Consider the following 20187-nt stretch of genomic DNA (forward strand, 5'->3'; position numbering starts at 1 on the left):
TTTGCTAGATTTCCTGACTTGAAGCTCTAGCTGAGACTTAAATGAGAGACTCATGGCTCCCACCGAAGTTCAATGAATCAGTTTAGGCCTCAGCCCTAATCCATAAAATATTGTTAAAGTGGGCAGCTGGGCTATTAAGGTTCAGAGAGAAATGCTCCAAGCTCCTCATCAGTGAGAGCCTTATCAGTGTTGCTATAAGCTGGCCTTTCTGATACATTGTTAGCCACGCATGTAATAAATAATACTCTTATCACCTGCTGTCGGTAACAAATAAAAATGAAGAAAGGTTTGACACTACGTTAGTGGATCTCCTTTATCAGCTTTCAATAAAATTGAGACATTCAATGGTTTTAATTGAAACCATCAAGGCTCAGAAACCTGAAACCTAGCACTGAAGGACATTATAGAGATATTTAATATATTTTTCAATTTTAATAAGAATCCTCTGCATTGCCTCAGAAAGAATGCTCTCAAGTTTTCTTGACTTTCTAAATGAAATTACTGTCATGACCCAAAGTTTAACTGTATACTCTAAAACCAGAATTACTTGTGCTTTTTTTTTGTTATATGGATTTATGTCACAACTATAATTAAGTAATCAAAAGTAAAATTAACAGGAAAAATGACATCTTGCATAAGAACTGCTTCAATCCCCCCATTTCCCTCGCAGACTTTCTTCCAGAACACAGGAAAACACCCAGTCCCTCAGTTTCCTGGAAGAATATAGGTTTTCCTGAAGGAATAATACACATAAAAAGTTTTGCACAAATCTCCTGCCTCAGAGGAATTTAAAAATAAGGATAGCACAAATCTCAAGGTATTAGAAAACTGCAGTGTTGAGAGCCAACCGAAGTCTAGAGGCATAAAAAAAGTTGAACAGGGCATACAAAACCTAGGTTCCTGAAATAAGGCAAAGCAGGGGGAAAAGATGTGCTTTCTGGTTCGTCTCTTACCGTGTGAGATTCTAACTCGGCCATTTTCTCTGGAGATTCCGAGCCCAAATAATAAATTCTTATCACGTGGTCAGTACTACCTGTTGCAATGAACATGCCACCTAAGACAGACAATGTTTTCTGTGAGAGGAAAAGCCATCCAAGTAACAACTGATTTTAATTACTGCTTTATTGTCAAAGACATATACTGTGGTTTGAAACTGAAAGTTCCAATGTAATAAAAACAGATGTCCTGAAAAAAGAAGTTAACTCTGACAACTTCTGCTTTAATCTATACTTTCTCAGACCATATCAACTTTGACATAACAATGAAGCGTACAACATTTTCAGCTTTATCTTCCTTTGGTCGCAAAGATTTACAAATGCTAGTTACACCATCCCCCCAACAAACTATTCTGCTGTCCCTCAGAAAGTACCACGGTGCTCTAAGTCGGCCTATGTAGGAAAATAGAAGGGGAATAATTTAATATCCTCACTGGTCAATATCAAACAAAACGTGTAAGCACATCTAGTTGAAGCGTATGAGAATTATTGCTGAATCGGGAGCTTTTTATTCTGTTTAGTATTCTATTTTTGTGCAATATCGCAATGAGTAGTTTATGGCACTGGAATAGCTTTAGCTGTTTAGGATCCATGGTTTTAAGAAAGGAACATGGATAAGGATCACATGGCTTGAGAACAGCACTCAATTTCAGATGACGAAAATTAATGAGAAATTACATAATTTTGCTTGTAAAAAACACTGGTTTTGAGAATTCAGTCCCACAACAAAGCATGCCAGTCAAGCTGGTAGTTCCAAACACATACAATGGACCACAGGGACCTGGTCACTTACAGATCACTCAGTAGATGATTTTATACTTCATTGTCCTGCATGAAGTACTAAGTAGATTAGTGAATAGCTGCTCACTAACCCAGCCTCAGTCCTGCACTCCCAGCCTGGTACACGCCCTGCTGTTCTGCCAAGAAGCAGCATGTGCAGCCTGGGCAGCCTGAGCAAAAGATGGAAGACAGAAGTGTCCCAAGGGAAACACTGGGAAGTACTGAAGGCAAAGGAGTCTCTAATTAAGGAGAACTGATTCTCCTACCGTACAGCCAAATCTGGGATTGGCAAAAGTGTAATCTCCAAACAGGGGCCACCTGTCTGCCAGATTACAAGAACTTTCCATTGCAGAACTCTACAGGCTGAAAGCTGTCTTCCTTTGAGGTGGTCAAAACATGTTAGCTTGGAAGGAAAAACAGAAGGAACAAGAGGGCAGCTTGAGGCAGACAGCATGGAAAGTTTCCAACAATCACAATTTGACAGTGCTGTGGTTAACTGAAAAAAAATGGTTTGATACCAATTGCATTTAAAAGTAGTATAAAGAAGCCCTGCCACCAGAGGAATTACAGTTCACAGAATACTTTCAGCTACCTACTAATGCATACATACCTGAACTGAAAGATGAACAAGAGATCTGAACACCAGGCCTGGACCTCTCTGCAAATTTTACAGGGCGATCCCTACGTGCAACAAGACAACATTTTTATTTTTCATTGCTTTATTCCTTCACTGCAACTTAACAGGTAAGGTCAGTAGGTCCATCATAAAACCCTTTATTTCAGAATTCACACCTAATTTTGCTGCAGCTTATTTTTCCTTTGTTTAGTAAGGAAAACATCATTTTCTAAATCGAAAATATTATTTGAAGTTATTTATCATGGTACTCACCAACTTAAATCTATTTAAACCTGAGCCTGGCAAGCCATTACTTTAACAGCATTTACTTCCTATTGCGTGTGGGTTTGATGACACCCATAGATGTTTGTTCTTCGGATTAAAACCAAGGAAATAACTTTGCTTGGACATTTTAGACAAGGACTTGGTCCTAAACATAAAAGGACTAAGTTCTTTCACAGCACTGCCTAGCAAAGCACAACAACCCCAAATAATAGCTTTCCCTCTGGTCGTAATGCCATAAGCTCTGCAACACACGTAAGAAAGCGCTCTCTGCAGTCACACCACAGTGGTCCAGCAGCAAGTCTATGGCAGAACATATCCCCAAGAAAGTTGTTCATTGAGAAGAAACATTCCCTTAATTATCCCAGCATTCCTCTCCGCTCTAAAATTCGGAATAAACTTGTCTTTCTTTAAAAGTAATTAAAATTATCTGAACAGGCTTACTTAAACTTCATGGTGTTAGCATGCCACTGCCAGAAACAGATTGTTCCGTCAGCACCAGTAGAAGTGAGGTATCGTGTTGTGCCTTTTCTTGCTGGAGAGAACTAAAAATAAAGTTTTAAGTTCAAATCAGCTAATTTTATTCTCCCCTTACATGCTACAAACTTGCAAATGGACATTGACAAGAATTTTTTTCATTAGCACCTTCGCTTTCTCCCCAGGAGTACAGAGAGCAGTATTAGGGACAACCACAGAATCTGAACTTGCAAAAAAATAACGACAAGTAAATGGAAAACCCCCCCTTTTTGACTAGCGGGTCTGTTTGTACCACGCAAAACTTAAACTGGAGACATGAAACACGCTTAGACGCTCTGAATGGGGCAACAAGATGAAGGAATACCTCTTTCATCCTCTGTCTGTCTGGTATTTGGCAAAGCAATCAATCATTGTTTCCTCAAAAAGCCATAAATAATATGATTATTTTCTAAATAAGCAGAATTTTGCAAAAACCTTGTGAGGGATGTATGTATATGTAAACATTTTTTAATTTAAGTAAATAAATAAAACACAAATCCTAATTATAAAATATCTCCAAGAAAAAAACCACCTTAAAGTAAGCCACTTGCGACAGAGTTAAAATCAGAGAAAACTGAAAGTACAGGCAAGAGGGGGAGAAATGAGATCCCCAGGAACCACTGGCATGTAGGAGCAGACTACGACGAATCAACGGCAGCAAAGTTCCAGAAGAAAGGTATTCTGAACTAAATGTCTTCATTCAATCCCCGCTCGATGTGCATAACCTGCCAAATTGCAGGGAGTGTCTTTTTTATCCTGGAATTTTCTTTTGTTCGAGGTGTCTGTCTAGCCAATTTGTTTTCAAGTAAATAAACTGCCAATCGCCAGCCATTACCGACTGTGCCGCCTCTACAGAACTGAATGCTGGAGGTTTAGTCATTTTCTTCCTGCTCCACTGTTGTTTACTGGCAGTTGCCACAACCGAAACCACAAGGGCACAAGCGCAGGTTATCTGCAGACCCTCACCTGTGCTGCAGCTGCTGGATGCTACAATAGCGACAACAGCTCCTTGGGGTACAGGCTAACGTCACGAGTAAACAAGTAATGGGGAATAGGGGGTTTTGCTGACAGTAATTCCTCTGAAAAGCAAATATTCTCTAGGAATGCTGGAATGTTGTTTCAGTTGCTGCATACGGACTGACACCACAGATGCCTGCCATTTCTCTCTGCCTCAGCTGGTTCACCTGATGCTCTCAGCTGAGAGCAAATCTTGATTTGCCCTCAAGCTGGGGCAAATCTACGCTGCCAAACATAGACCAAAAGAGGAGTTTTTCCCCGGTTCCTAATCCACATTCGTTAGCACCATTTTAATTCAACAGTTTATGAAAAAATGTTATTCCTTACCTGTATGGAAGTAATGGAAGCTGAATGGCCCTGCAGCACTGCGACCGGGGCACAGGTTCGAAGACACCATACTCTGACAATTTTATCACAGCTGCCTGCAGCAAGCAGCGTGTTTTCGTAGTTAACAGCCATGTCAGAAATTTCAGCCGAGTGTCCTCGCAACGTTGAGAGCAGGCGCCCATCGTCCGTAGCCCAGATTTTGACCAAGCAATCATCTGACCCCTAAAGCCACAAGAATTTCCAAAGATTAGATAAAATAATATATACGTTTTGTGTCCATAATATGCAAGTACACTGCTGATGAACAAGTGTCTAAAGATATTTGAGGGGTCAGGGATTTAGCTGTGAAACAGCTCAAAATTTTTATTCCCTTCTGTTTCAGGAGGCTGTATCTACATCTCAAGCAGCAACTAAGAGGCTGCTCAGGGACTCAAAAAAGAAGGAAATCAAACTAAAGCAAAGCAATCTTCAAAGAAAAGTAACATTTTTAAACTTACTGTAAAAATTCTCCTCCCGCTGCGATCAAAGGCTATGCAGTACACAGATGATAGATGCCCCAAAATCCTCTTATGCATCTTCATCTGTTGGTAGGTGGATGTTGGGAACAAGTGGCTGAAACGTCCACATCCAGTTAATTGCCTGGCAGAAATTATATTTACTGGAAGAGAAAAACAAAAAGAAGGCTAAGACATGGATTTTGTCCGGAACTCAAAGTAAACAGGTGTTATATTAATGTCATATTTGGTTACAACTTCTGTAAATCTGAGCCTCCGCCACCTTAGCACAGAAGTATGCGCAGTCTTCCAAAAAGTAAGCCCACTCCTGGTGGATGCCTTCAATACCTCCCACAACACACACGACATCTGGTTTATTAACAAGTAACAAAGCTAAATAAAGTGTTTGCATCACTGCCAGAAGTCATTCCAAGCATTCAAATCATGAATTGACAACAGACTTATTCTCTGTATATTCAGAAAACTTGGTATTAGTAATATATAACTCCCTTATAACAATTACTACAAAGTTATTTTTGGATGACAACAATTAAAGGTTATTCTAAATGCTTTTTTTGTAATAAAAATAGTTTCCTTTGGAATGACCCCAGATCATACGTAAGGGTCAGTGGTCTTCTGCAGGTTCCCCACAAAACCTCTCTCATTATTAGCAGTAGCACCAACCATTTCATTTTTATCACAGCATAATTTAAGAACAAGGAATAAGCAGCACCAATGGAAAAAGCTCCAGTGATGAGTAGCAGGCACAAGAAAAAAACGTAACAACAACAAAATATATCCCACTGCTGTTCCTAGGAGCCCTTACAAAAACAGCCTGAAATCTAACTGAACAAAAGCATCAGGTGAAAACCAGCACTGTTGGCAGGTTCACTGACGATAACTACGAATCTTTCCACTAGACAAGGAGAGGAGAAAATAACTACGTACGTGACTCTGCTGGGACACACCACTGAAAGCAGCTCATCATCGCTGCAGAATACAGAAAGAATTCTGATCTTCGATCTGACGCATAGTTTGGGATCACTTTTGGTGCTTGATTTTACCTATCCTAATTCGTATCACTTCAACTTTTGATTTCAAAGTTTTGTGATTGCCCCCCCCGTACTTAACGATCTAACACTGCTGTATTGGGGTTTGTTGTGCGCTTGCGACGGGAGGCTCCCTGAAGAAGCCCCTTATCTTGCCTCCTGCACATTGCACTAGGCAGGGCTTCCCGGGAACCGCACCAAGCTCTCGTGCCTTTCAACCCTCCAGTTTAACGGCGCAGTGCCTTTAGTTTAGTAGCATGAACAACTTGACCCATTTTCTTAATTGTATCATCATATCATTGCCTGTCTACAAAAAAAAAGATTATGGAAGATGTTCAAAAAAATTACCAAGTCAAGGAGCATAATTTCAAAGGGTTCCTCACCAGTAACACGCTTCTGCACACTTGTCAGACTGAAGCATTTATACACAAGCAGACAGATAAATAGGGAAGAAAAGTGAATTGATCCCCATTTACAGAAAGTGTTTTTGTTTCTCACTTTAATGCTCTGAAATTTGGCCCATTTTCAATCCCTCGATGCAACTAAAATGCCACGTATTAGAAAAAAATTTGCATGAAAGATGTACATGTTTGCAAAAATCATCAGGCTGCCGCCGCGTCCTTACCCTCGGTCAATATTTGGTTTTCATGTAAAAATACATAACCAGCAGTACTACAGAGGCAAAATGCACTAATTTGCTGTCTGCCTACCATTCGGCCGATGCCTCATACTATACAGGAACTGTTAGGTGGAAACTGCCTCCCCTAGCAGAGCAGAACTGAAATCCTTAGCTCTTTTCCCACCTCTTACAGGAGGAAACAGATCTCGTTGTGGTAAATGCTGTACAAAGGTACCTTCAGGATGGCCTACGCATGATTTTTAAACATTGCTTAAGCTTAAAACCTAACTTTTAAAAAACGTGACATCTCTCTTTACCCCTCAGCGTGGAGCCAGCGCAGAGAGGCAGCCGCTTGGCCAGCTGGTGGTTCTGCTGTGCTTTGCAGTGCTTAAATCATTTAAATACGTAGTGAGAGCGTACCTGCCCTTGGACAACTTCACGTGGCTTTGAACATTCTTAATCCCACAAAAAATTGTGTGAATCAAAACGGCACACCTGCATTTCAAAGCGTTCCCAGTAATCACAATACCCTGCATGCACTACAATGCTCCCAGGCGGTCCTGCTGGAAATTTACCACTGCCCGTTTTAGGATTTCCTTCACGGGATCCGCAGCGAGGTAACAAACAGGCTGGCACCCAACCCACACAGCCATTCACCCGGCACTCAGCACCCGCATTTTCCAGTCGATTCCTAGACTTGCAGTCAGCTCAGCCTCAGAGCATGGGCAAGTCCTTTCACTTCAGTGTGCGTCCATTTCCCCATTTCTCAGTCTCCGATGGATGATTACAAAATAAAAACACTGCTCATGAAATGCTTCAATCGACTGTTTCAGAAATACTGACTTCTAGCTGTGCCGTGAGGGCTGTCACCTTTATCAAAGCGAGCACCTTGAACCAAAGTAGGAAGCACTCAATGCATGTGACCCTCTCTGTAAAAATGCTTGGGGTGTACCAGCACCGTGTAGCACACACAAAGCTCCGACTGAGAGCTCTTCCTTCCTACACGTGGTGAATCATCATTGCCTTCAAAGGAACTGCAAGTAAGGCCGCCTTCCCCCCCCCCAAAAAAATAATACACAAAATACAGAAATGCAGCTTGCAGTTCTCACAGTTCTGGTAGGAGATTAGCAGGCATAATATCTGAACAGGGAATTCCACGTCCATGATGAAATGCCCTGTAAAGTTTGCTTTCTTTGGTACAATTCCGTTATTGTACTTAAAGCCTAAAACCAGTAAAAAAATCCTACTGAATCCCACACAGAATTAGCCAAATAGCCCTAAAATCTTTTAGCAACCTATCCAATTAGCTGCTGTCCTTGGTGCCATACTGCGCGTACCAGCTGCCAAGTCTACCCCCTGCCCCTCGCCACTTGGTGCTAAGAAAACCTCTCATAACTGTACTGATGTTACTGGACATGCAAAGTGAGCATAGCTACTCTTGTTTGGAAGAAATTAAGCAACTTTTTTTTTTTTTCCTGGGCCTTCTTCTCAGGGGAAGCCCTGCTAGGGGCTGCCTTTCTCTGCCGCAGCGTTTGCTGTACGGCACCTGCCCCTGCCTTAGCACCAGCACGGCCAGCTCCCAGCGCGGGGGCAGGCTGGGGAATGCCCTGACTTAGAGCAGCAGCATCGCAGGGATGTAGGGGAGTCAAATGCAGCATCAATCAGCGATTCTGAAATTGCAATCCATGCTAGTAGAGGTAGCAACGCAAATGTAAAAACCTTTACAGGAACGCTGGCATAGGTCGGATAAAACAAAACCCACGATAACCCTGCCATGGAAAAAATACAGAAAGAAATCAAACGTCACAAGTTTCAAAGTTAAGTCACAACTACAGAAAAAATGAAAACATGTCAGTGTGGACAAAGTCACCTAACTGCCGCTGCTTCAATCCCTCCTCCCGCTATAAACCCTCGACTCACCCCATTTTTTCAAGCAAAAATTGAAAAACAGAATATTGGTATAAGCATTAGTTTTGGAAATTTTCCCCTAGTATTAAGGCTGATGATTTGACATCATTACACTTTATGTTTTGAAGCAAGCACCACAACTACACAGCACGGCCACCACGTTTCATGCTGCCAGGGCACACGGAGAACTCGCTGCCACCTGCGTAAGCCTCCGTACAGCCCGATTTCTTGGGCTCAGCCGTTATGCAGCGAAGCTTCAGGGCCAGAATTTTGGGGGTGCTGCTTTCACTGAGTCCAGCTACGCGTGTGAACCTGCTCATACGGGGGTTAAAATACTTCTGGTAATCAGCTACAGGGGGAAAGCATCCTTCTTTCTGATCTGCTTTGTGTAGCTTGCAAAAAAAAAGTCTCAGACAAAACCAGTATTTCTGACAAAACAGTGTATCTGACAAAAACATTATTCAAACCCAGGTTCATCGTTCATGAATAATCCCATTCCTGAGCTTCTCTACAACCAACCTTTTCCTCTTCTGACTGGAAGAGCACAAGGGGAGTCCCAAACACAGCACTACAGCAAAGCCTGCAAAGAAACAGTCCAGAAGGCCAAGCTCGCTGCGTTCACCATGCTGCCCTGTCAGCAGCAGAAAGCTCTGACAGCGTTTCCCCTTCCTCTCCACATCGCTGTAAGACCAGACGCACAAACAAGACGATCCAGAAAGCTCAAGGCTGTCCCGATCTGGCCGAGCCAGCAGAGCACGGGAACGCACGACCATGTTGAGATATTGAAGGTGTTGGGCACACTCCGTGGTTTTGTATTTTAAAACGAGACGCGCACACTGCAGCATCTGTGGCTGCCACTACTCGCCCCAAATCCACCCGTTTTGCACAAATATGCACTGAGGGGTTTTTAGACTTCCACTTCAGGAATAACTGTTGGGAATGCCACAGCCAAGTTTCTGCCTCCTGAACAGCACGAGCACAGGAAGTTGCTGTATTTTAACCTGTATCTATATTTTCCTCTCTTACAGGTAGTTTACGTACCTACACCGAGGAGGACTGTATTCTTCTAGAAACCAGTGTTTACAGAAATGAATTTCAGGCTATAAAAGAAAGATTTCCAAACAATGCTTCTGTGTTTCTTAACAGCAATTCATGGAAAAACATCAAAACCAGAACACATTCTGTTCTCTAAGTCACTAAGCAGTCACCGGCCAAGCAGCAGAGACCTTTGTCATGACAGCTTGGCAATGCTGAAGTCCGGTCCGCCACTACTGATCGTCAATAACAAAGCGTATTCCAACAACACGGGGTCTGATTCTCCCCTTGCAGAAGGGTACTTACAGAACTACAGCTTCTACAGAAATTGAGTCTGTGCAGTAAATCTAAATCCTGTTTATTAGCAGCCCACCAGCCCATCTGCCACTTACACAGTAACTCCAGAACCAGTCTAAAAGGACAAATGCAGAGGTATGCACGGAAGTAACCTTACTAATACACGGAAATAGTTATTTCTTTTTTAATTTCCACGATATAACTCAAATTGTCTGACAGTGCAGGAAGATTACTAATGTAATAGTTAAATACGAACCAGTTCTAGGCAAGTATCCATTTCTCTCTCAACCACAAGATCCACATTAACTTTGCTATCCTGTCACACCACTGCCAACACACCACAGACCTTATGCAAACTGCGCTATCAATTTCAACCATAAGCAGCCTCCACTTTGTCCCTTTCGTGTCAGACGAAGGTTAATTTTTAGTAATGAGAGGCAGTGAGAAAGTGCAGAAGCACAGAGGAACAGACACGGCAGAAGCAGAGACTGTCATTCTGATCCCCGCGTCTCCAAAGGAGGAACCGCTGATGGAATCTCCTTAAAAAGAGGAAATATTTCCAGAGATAAAATAAGAATTGTAACCAGAAAGAAAGGTACTTTCAGTATCCTGATTTTTAAGTTAAATTAATAGTGATAGTTGGATGAAGTTCAACCGAAAGACTTCCCTTTAGAGATTTCCTTTTAAAAGGTAAGAGAAACCTACGTGAACGGATCCCCTAACACACCAGGAGAAGCCTATGCATCTGCACAAACACCTAGGTGTTTAAATACCCTCATACGAAAACAAATCGTGACAGACTGCACGTAGATTTATGTCTGCAAGAATCAAATTTCTTTGCTACAAAAACGGTTAATGAAAGTTCAGACCGTGCAAGGAAAATACTTTCCAGTTTAAGCCAAGTAGAGCTCTCTGGTGCTACATAAGCGGAATGCCTCACGCACATCTGAGTTTCATACACGTTCTTTAACTGGGTGGACAACCGGCGCTGAAGTAATACAAATGTTGGTTGGGTGATTATTTCCTTTTTGGAGAGGGATGTTGCAAGCAGTCTGTTTTCTGTCATAACTGAACTGAAATGAATTCTTGAGACAAAAAAGGTCTCTGGGAGCCAGGCGCTCTCTTCTGGCTGAGGTTCCTGAATAAGATTGCCTCCGAGCCTGTGACCGTGCCTATTCAATCATGTTGCATGCGTACATATTATGGGGGCGTATCATAAAGAAAATATTCACGCTTATTCCCCTCCAAACAGAAAGGTGGCACGCAAAGCTTTTTAACATGACCACAACGCTTTAACGTGTGCACACATTGTAGAGGAATCAAGGCAGAATAGTGCAAAAAGGGTTATTCTATCGTCAGCGAGAACCCCTTTTTTGAGTAATTCATGGTGACATATCAAAAAAAGCCACTAAGGAAAACCCCTATTAATGTTTCAGATAGTAACTTTAAGTTGGAACATCAATAAAACTACAGAGAAGGAAAAAACACCTTGTTTACGTGTCAAGACTCACCCACGTTTGGTGGTTTCCCATAATTTACAGGTAGTTCGGGAGGCCGGCCTCTGTGAAGAGCTGCAAACGCCGATCCTTTCCATAGCGTGTGTCTGAAGTCTGCACAGGCAAGATGAACAGCAGGTAAGTGAAACGAACAGCAAAAGTGGGTCCAACTCCCTAGAATCAACAGCACCAAGCACCATTCCCAGCATCCTTGTGTGTCATGTCCCAGCCTCCAAGTTCAACCGCTCTCACGGAAAAATACGACTGATCTTTTTAAATGGTTTGTCAGAAATTGCACAGTTAGAGGAAGTTGCTGGCCTGACTTCTAGTTCCTGAGCAATGTGACTGCAAGTGTCTTCAGCTTGCTTTTGCTTCACTTCGGTGAGTAAGAGCCTGATATGCTGGGAAGAAAGAGAATGCAAGAAGTAGGTGCACTTGGTATGAAACTGAGCTCTGATGTGCTTTTAGTCCTCCTGGAATCCCAGCACGTGCAGGACCTCTCTTTATGAGCTGTACACTTGAGAATACACACACATATACACAGGTTTTCTCCTGGAAAAGGGGAGAAGGGATTTTTTTCCAATACATCTGTTTTTTTTGCAATCGGTGGCAATATGCCCTACTTTCAGGCTTTCCTCTGCACCCCAGCACCCCCCAAAAACACTGATTTTAAAATGAAGACTGTTTTCTTTAAAGGCTCTCCAGCTATCTGCTGCCAACTGGCCTTCGGAGCCTTCTTTCTAGAACAATAGTGATTTTTCTGAGACTGTTCAGAGTGCCTCAGAAATTAGACCTGGACTTCTTCCATTTCTGGCCATCTGGAAGGAGAGAAACGAGCTTCCACAGTGAATAAGAACTGGAACAGAAGGATAGTGCCACAGATTGGTGGCTCTGCGCATCACCATTTAGATCTGTGACAGTGATGTCTGCAAGTTTACGTGACTCAGAGAGACCCCGGAGGGCACCTTCTGATTACAGCCCAAACTGTACCACAGAGCATTACGGTGATACACCTTAACGGCAGCATTTACTTCCTAAAATTGAGCAGAATAACTCTAACTGCTAATGGTAAACGGAGGCTTCATGCCGAAGCAGAACCGGGGGTAAAAAAATCCACGTGTGTCAATTGAAAAAGGCACACTGCTCTATGTTAGTGAGCGCACACCAAAGTGCTCGATGCCACGGCACCTTTCTTCTGAAGGAAAAAGTCCCACCATAAAGCCAGTAGAAATCTCTCTGCTGTAAGTTTGTCACTTGGCTTAGCAAGCACTACACGTTTCAGCAACTCACCGAGCCTCTGTCCCCTGACCCACCCAAGACGCTTCTGTCTCCCAGCACAAGTCTGTTTATTTTCTCTTTATGTTTTTGTCGCTGTTTTCTCCTAAGATGCAAACTGGCATGAAACGAAGAAATGCTTTGAAGCGGGACTCCCTGCTTCAAACCTGAAATTCTCCGGCCAATTATAACAAAACAGACTCATCCCCAAGCCTTTGGGTAAGCAACTGCAAACAGCACATCCTTCAGGTGATACCAAGTTGATTAACAAAATGCTGCAGTCCTGACCAGCACCAGAGTGTGACTTCACAGGATGCAGCAAATTCAGTGCTCAACTGCCACTCGGACTGGAAGGTCCTGCTCTCCATCCCTGCCCCGCTCCCAGGACGTTGCTCCTGCTGCCTCCTGTCACCTCCGGCACTCTGATCCTTCCACGAGCTAATTTAATTCACTACAATAGCAGTAATAAATTTTGCAACAGTTTAGCTCTCTGAATCAGCACATCGCAGGATCAGATAGGTTCTGGCTCCTACAGGGGAGGAGTGGCAGGGGCACGGAGCGAGGAGGGACAGGACGGGAGGAACCGCTCCTCTCAATGGCAGATGGCTCTCAGATCCACTTAGTTCTAACACAAAAGTCTGCTTTCAGGATCATTATCTCAAGCAGAGTGGTTTTTCAAAAGGACTGGCCTGGTGTTCTATTCATGAAGGGAACAGGGGATTTCGGTCAAATTAACTTTAAGCAAGGGACGAGCAGGAATTATCACCAGAGAACCGGTCTCACCGTCTCCCACCCTCTAAACACTGCCCCAGGTGCTACCCTATCCTTCAACCTGACGTACCCACCTGCATGGCCAGGGAGCCAAATCATGGAACCTATCAGCGTGGAAAACAGCCCAGCAAAACAAACTCTGCTGGCTCATTTCAGACACACACACACTCGTGCATATGAAGAAAATGGCTATTTCAGACGGATCGAATCTCTAAGCCAGCTCATCATTTACACCGCCCCTGGCCCACCGTGCTGGGGAGGGTGGGGAGGGGAGGCAAGTACCAAGATCGGGCAGTAAAAAGCAGGTATGTGCAACAGGACCAGCACCAGCTGTATTTTAGCAGGACTGCAACAGGAAAGCAGGAGCTGACAGGCAAATGAGATAAGCCACGGGTCATGCAAACAAGCACGGATAGCACAATACGAATTGAACCAAAAGGGGGTTACTCATCAAAACAGAACGCAGCCACGCGTGCATTGAAAATCTTACCTTTTGCTGCCCGTAACAGAGACTGCCGCCCAACGCCTAGCAAAGTCTGCACACCTAGCACACTCTGGGGGATTTCCTTGTCTAAAAGTGGTCCAAGTCTCTCACAGATCCGAAGAAGATAATCCGGAGGGATGTGTGCATTGACAGCCACCTGAACATATAAATAACACGTATGTTTGAAATTTGTTTTATTCTCGCTTCGGCTGGTGCTTTTCTCCCAGTTCATACTCAAATATTAAAGTTAGTTGTTGAAATCAAGTCTAAAATTAGTGGTGAAAAAACCCTCCAAATCAATTATACCTAAGATGTCTTTCCAAGTGCCACAGAGCCACAGAGAGCTGAAAAAGTCAGACTAGAAAATCACGGTAGTAACAGCCAGAGTCATCATTTAGGACAACCTTCAATAACAAAGAAAAAATGTCCCAAACTCAGCATTCTCAGGGCAGTACTCTGATCAAACAAAGGGTTGCCTGGGGACTTTTTCTGAATTTTACCCTTTAATTCCTACTTTTCCCATGCGGCATGCCTTGCTCAGCTGAAACGCCCTTGCCAGACTGTCACATCACCGTAAGGAGCACCGGTAGCACAGCCTAACCACCCCAAAGAGTATCCTTAAAGCAACTCCCGGTCCCTAGTTTTAGCAACTAGGAATAGGTATCTCTGACACCCGCACGTGTCAGCTTCCAGTTTGTCATCCTGAGAAAACATTCTTCCTTTTCCCCTTTAGACAAAGGCTTCTTTCTACAGAGACAATGGTTTTTCCTGCCAGTCTGTTCCAACAGCAAATAAACCGTGCCTCGTTAACCAGAACGCCCTGCATCTGCCCGACTTCTGCTGCATTTACTAGCTGGCAGCAACAACTCCGCGTCAGAGCCCATTTAGCTCCTTCAGCGCCAGCCCCTGCCCCAGCACGCCAGGGGAACAGCACGCAGCAGGAAGGAGGAAAAGGAAACTGCCTCGTTCAGGGGTGCTGCCAAAACGCTGCTCGCTGAGCTGTGTCACCACGCAGACGGTCGCTGCAGGTCCTTGGGAAATCCCTCGCTCCAACTGGGCAGCGGCGGTGGTGCTACCGAGCCCAGCGCGGTGAGGCAGGTGTGTCAGAATGCCGTCACCTGCATCACGAAGCCACAAAGAAGATCTTAACCGAAAAAGCCAAGCCTTTCCTAATGGCACACACGAGGTGTCATTTAACTAAACCAAACCGAACTCCTCCAGTCCGAATGGGAACTCTTAGAGCAGCGGGTTGGGCTCTGCCCGCTGCCTCTCGGTCACTGCCCGGTAAAGCTCTGCACGTCAATAAAAGTCCACATGAAAGCTGAGCTCCTCCAAAGCTCTGGGCTTCTGATGGAAACGGAAGAATCGTACCTCTGCAGGAAAAATAAACCTGATGACCGCACGAACACAGTCCCATTCCATGGATTTCCACACAGTGAAGCAAGGAATGAACACCTTGTCCCACAAATGCTGTCCTGCAGTGACCAGCTTCTCCAGCCAGGAGCGCGAGGCGCTGAATTAAGCCTGGCAGCAAACACCCTGCTGCGGAGACGGGGCACGGCTCTACTCACACTAAAGCACGAGTTGTTCAACAGGCAGTCCTGCCCAGCTCCGTGCACCTACTCAGAAATGGGAAGGCACTTCACCGCACGAAGAGCTCCACATTCAGGCAGTTCTTTACAGAACAGCCAAGGGAGCGAGCACCTCCGCATCTGCAGCCCTGCCAGCGCTCAGAGATCAAAGATGGATGCGCCAGGCTCGCCGAGCATGTGGCAGTTGTCTGCGGATGCCTGGTGGTGATTTGTCTGGGCGACGCAGACGCTAAGCAGCTCGGGCTCCCAGACATCTGGCTGCTCGCTGCCCAGACCAGGAAAGTTGGCAAATCCATTGTGGAGCCTGCAAAGAGAACCGTACCTGGCTGAAGAAGAAAGGCTGTACGGCTCCTCTCGCCATCATTCACGTGTTTGCACGGAGCAGAGCAGCCCCAGGAAGCGGCCCCTGATCCGTATGTTCACACCGCTGTTACTACCAAGCAGCTACACGGGCAGGCAGCACGAGCAGTCTGAGATTTTTTTCCATAGTAACTTCCAAATAAAATGCTTAAACTGTGGCCCCGAGCCAAACCAGCAATTCTATTTGCAGGTTCCCGAAAGAACTTAAAACAAATATTCCTCCTTCACCTCTGCATGAGGAAGCCCTAAGTGGGTTTTAAGAACCTTTCCCAAACACGAAGCTGCAAACACACGACCGAGAAAAATGAAGTCTCCCAGATCAGATTCTTGTTAGAAGGATGGAAAAAAGCAAAGCTTTACGTCAGTTATAACCACACCTTGGAGTCCAAACCCCGTGTGGCAAAACAGAACACTGGTAGGGATATTATCACCTCCACAAATATATTAGCAAGTATCTCCAGAATACTAAAAACCAGTTTAGAAAAAAATATTAGAAAATGAGAAAAAAATAAGAAACAAGTAATCCAGGTCAAAAAACATGTTAAACAAAGAGCTTTTAAAATAACCCGGAAGAACTGAACAGGCTAAGTGAGAGCCAGTCCATAGACTGGGATAAATTGTAAAGAAAACCATGTTCTGTTGCCTCACGATGGGAAAGATGGGTTAAAACGTCAGAGCACAGGAACGCCACAGCACCATGGGAGCAACTGCACAGACAGAGATCTTACGGACCCAAAACCTTTCAAGAATTGGGTAAAGTGGATATGCCCTTGTGGAAGCAGAATGCAAGTATGATGCTCAGTGCCAAGCAGCAGCAAATAAAGCACTGCTACTGAAGTCACGGCAGGGTTAGGGGAAAGTCATGGCCCTAAACCAGTCTGTGCTCCTGCTCTTGGCACCGCTACAACTTAATCTCAGAGGCTACTAAGGGTCCTCAGTGGCCAGCTAAGACAGGCAAGAGGCTTGTTTGTTTCAGGGATCAACAAACCAAATCCCCCGGTATTAGTGTTGACAATTTCTCCTCCCAGGACCATTTGGATAAACAGGTAACAAACAAACACAACAACTCTTTGCGATTACTGCTTGTAGGAAGCTGCCCGTCTTCCCAGGGACTGGCACCGGGTAGCTCTGACACACCTCTTTAGGGAAGCCCAGCGAAGCATTGCTGCGAAGCTGGAAGCACATCCAATGCAAAGCCGCCCGGTGGAAGTAACACCGAGAGCAATGTGGTCCTGCCAGGGCTCCTTCGCAGCAGGGCCTCTGTGGGCAGGCGGTTCGGCAGCAGCAGCAGATCTCTGACCTCCAGACAGTGACCGACCCTTGTCCCGTTTGCCAAAATACCGATCAGTTGGGAACCAATTGACAAACGTATCAAAAAGCAGCAGAGGAGACCAAGAGGGCCAAGAGAGCTGAGCAAGCAGGAAATTACTCAAGACCTCAAATATGGAATCTCAGCAAAAGGAAGCTCCGACACCGGACTTGCACAAGATGTCAACAATATGCAAATCCACACTCATTTTAAAAGCCATTATCCACTCAGCTTCCCTTGAGAGGGAGGGTTGGAGCCACCACGCCACCAGATGACATTTTCCTGAGGTGACAAAACTGTACCATCTCTCTGCTGCTAATGCTGGGATTGGCAATATCTATAAATAACAGCACCTCGGCCTCACAGCTCGCTTTAAATCAATGCAGACGGACGAGGCAGAACCTCGAAGCCAAATCCCATAAGCTGTTCCACGCCAGCCTCTGGCGGATGCAAATTCTCCGCTCAGACACGCTGTCCAACAACAGCTCATTTTCTGCGTGTCCTCAAGTCAGGCCTATCTTCAGCACCGAGAACAAAACAGACTTAGGCAGAAGAGACGGTCCTCCAAAAAGTTCTTGAAAGCCAGACGAGGGGCAGTCATTTTTATCGGGAATAAACAAAGATAATTTTGACCAGCAGTCCAGGGGAGACTGTTGTGATAATCTAAGGCAGCTCAGCTCGACTTGTCTGCCCAGCAGCTGGCTACACATTAAACTGCTGTGGTTAATTTAAAATAGGAGTACTAATTGCGTGCAGGTCTGACATACCTAAGGCCTTCCTAACGAGGGCGAGGACCCTCCCCTTTACGAGCCCGTTTCATGTCCCACGACCACCAGCAGCCAGTAACAAAGTGAAAAGCGCTTCAAGCACGCAGACCTTTGGAGTACACCTGGGCGATTACCTCGACAGGCAGCCACATGTTGCTCATAAAAGCACTCCGAGGTGGAAATAAGCAGAGAGACAAAGAGAACACAAACGCACAACAAGTTCGGGTTGGACACAATTCTTATTAGTGTATCTTAGCGTTCTTCTGGCTTGCGGTACCCGACGTTTAAAGTAAGAGAGCAAGTTCAAATAAAATAGAAAAAAACTCTCAACAGAGAGATCCTAGTTCTTGACTAAAAGCTGGTGGGATGGAGGAGTAAACATTACCTAGATAAAAGCTGCCTGGTAAGCGGTTTGGTTCTTACATCTTTATCGTTTCCAAAAGCCCTAAGAGCAGTACCGACATCCTCAACGCCAGGAGTATCAGCATATTCCCCCAGAAATACCAACGCCAGCCTAAACAGCCAAACTGAGAATGGAGAACAAAGTTGAAACATCAGCTATTAGAACAATAAATTCTCTGTCAGATCGGCAGGAGCAGAATATCAGGCAAACAAACAACAAGAAATCTGACTTTGCTGGGTTTGTAAACTCCCATGCAATTATCTCAGGCCCGCCTGCTCAGCGCAGTTGCAACACTCAGCAGAGGCTGGAACTGAATTTGTTTGCCTGCTTCTAAGTAGTCAAACAGGAGAAATGGGTAGAAAAAAGCTTCATCCCCAAATGCTAGCGTCGGTAATTATTTTTTTTTGTTCACTGGGTGAGTGAGATAATTAAAATGAAGCTCAGAGTTATTCATTCTTCACAGCCCAGGCCTCGTCCTAAACATTCCATCCACCCATCTAGCTAGCACTGAAGTCAAGCAGCTCGGGTTAGTATACGATCATATGCATTCAAAGGTCCACATTCCAAATACATCAAACCCAAAGAAAAGGGAGGAAAAGGCTTTCCTTCCTCATCCTTGACAGTAAAAGCTCCAGTCTGAGGATTAATAGAAGGAAGCTCGGGTCACCCCACCTAGCATCTACCAGTCTTGCTGCAGGGATTCCCTTAACGGTCCCGTTCTTTGCTGTAAGTCTTGTTGACAGTTAAACCAAACTACAAAAGAGGCGGTCAGAAAGAATTGCTGTCGATTAGCTTTAGATGGAAGAAAAAACCTGACACTGAATTTTGATAATGCTGTATACCAAGAAGCAACTTCCCATGAATTCCAAGCCTCACCTCACGCCTGTGTTTCCTGTTTCTGAAATATCACAGAGAAGTACGTGGCTGCAGCAATGACACCTAGCACGGCAGAAGGGCTCTGAAGGCTTCCCTAGCCACGCCCCACGGAACGAGAGGAAAAAAACGCAGACGTGACACAGCTGATGAGGCAAAACCGGTGTGCCTGAAAGCAGACCGTGAGGCAAAACCGGTGTGCCTGAAAGCAGACCTCCGGCTGCCGCTGCCAGCAGCCCTCACGGGCAGCGGGTGCAGGTAGATGCTAGGTCTGAAACAGCCTGCGTGTGGGGAGATCTCGGGTTCTCTAGGAGAATTGTACAGCGTGAGCATAGACTGAACGCGGTCCTTCCTCCCTTGCTGTTTGCTCACAGAGTGCCGGCGTTATCCGCACGAGGGCCGGTGAAGCACAGCGTTCACCTTACGTTCTTGGTACGCTTTGGGAAAGGAAGGCAGGCAGTGCAAGGGGCTCATCTCCTGCACCTGAGTGTCTGAAGCATCGCTGAAGGGGGAAGTGGACCCCGAGCAGGCTGCGGGGCAGTGCCAGCACCCCTCACACCAGCACCCTGCAGCAGGGGGAGGCCGGGGCGCACCCCGAGCAGCTGGTGAGACGATGCCAGGACAGGCTGGGCACGGCTCTGCCCGGGCTGGAGGCTCTCGGAGTGAAACCTGTGTTCTCGGACCATGTTTTTGGCCGCCCCCTCCTCAACACCACCCCTCCCCCCGGACCTCCGGCCGCCCCGCCGACCTTTTCGCACATTTGGGGCTTTTTCTCCACATTTTCCACACAGGGCCCGGCGCAGGCCGCGACCATGGGCCTGGCACCGACGGCTGTGCCTGGGCCGGGCCGGGCCCCGCAGTGCCCGCAGGGCCCGGCTGGAGGCAGCACCCCCGGGGCTCCCGCCGCCCCCCCCCCCCCCCC

At 45.5% G+C, this 20187-nt stretch overlaps 1 protein-coding gene across 3 annotated transcripts in view; it reads right to left on the reverse strand.

Annotated features, from left to right (window-relative positions):
- Positions 1–20187, reverse strand: part of BRWD3 (bromodomain and WD repeat domain containing 3) — a 47958-nt gene that overhangs the window by 26346 nt on the left and 1425 nt on the right. For all 3 annotated transcript variants that reach the window (XM_035324720.1, XM_035324718.1, XM_035324721.1), the window contains exons 5-11: positions 13968–14118; positions 11447–11545; positions 5031–5191; positions 4534–4755; positions 3118–3218; positions 2386–2456; positions 954–1054 (exon numbers count right to left, since the gene is read on the reverse strand). In XM_035324720.1, coding sequence (XP_035180611.1) covers positions 954–1054; positions 2386–2456; positions 3118–3218; positions 4534–4755; positions 5031–5191; positions 11447–11545; positions 13968–14118 — 906 coding nt within the window. The remainder of the gene's footprint in view (positions 1–953; positions 1055–2385; positions 2457–3117; positions 3219–4533; positions 4756–5030; positions 5192–11446; positions 11546–13967; positions 14119–20187) is intronic.

Source organism: Oxyura jamaicensis, chromosome 4 (assembly GCF_011077185.1).
Source record: "Oxyura jamaicensis isolate SHBP4307 breed ruddy duck chromosome 4, BPBGC_Ojam_1.0, whole genome shotgun sequence".
Taxonomy (NCBI): Eukaryota; Metazoa; Chordata; class Aves; order Anseriformes; family Anatidae; genus Oxyura; species Oxyura jamaicensis.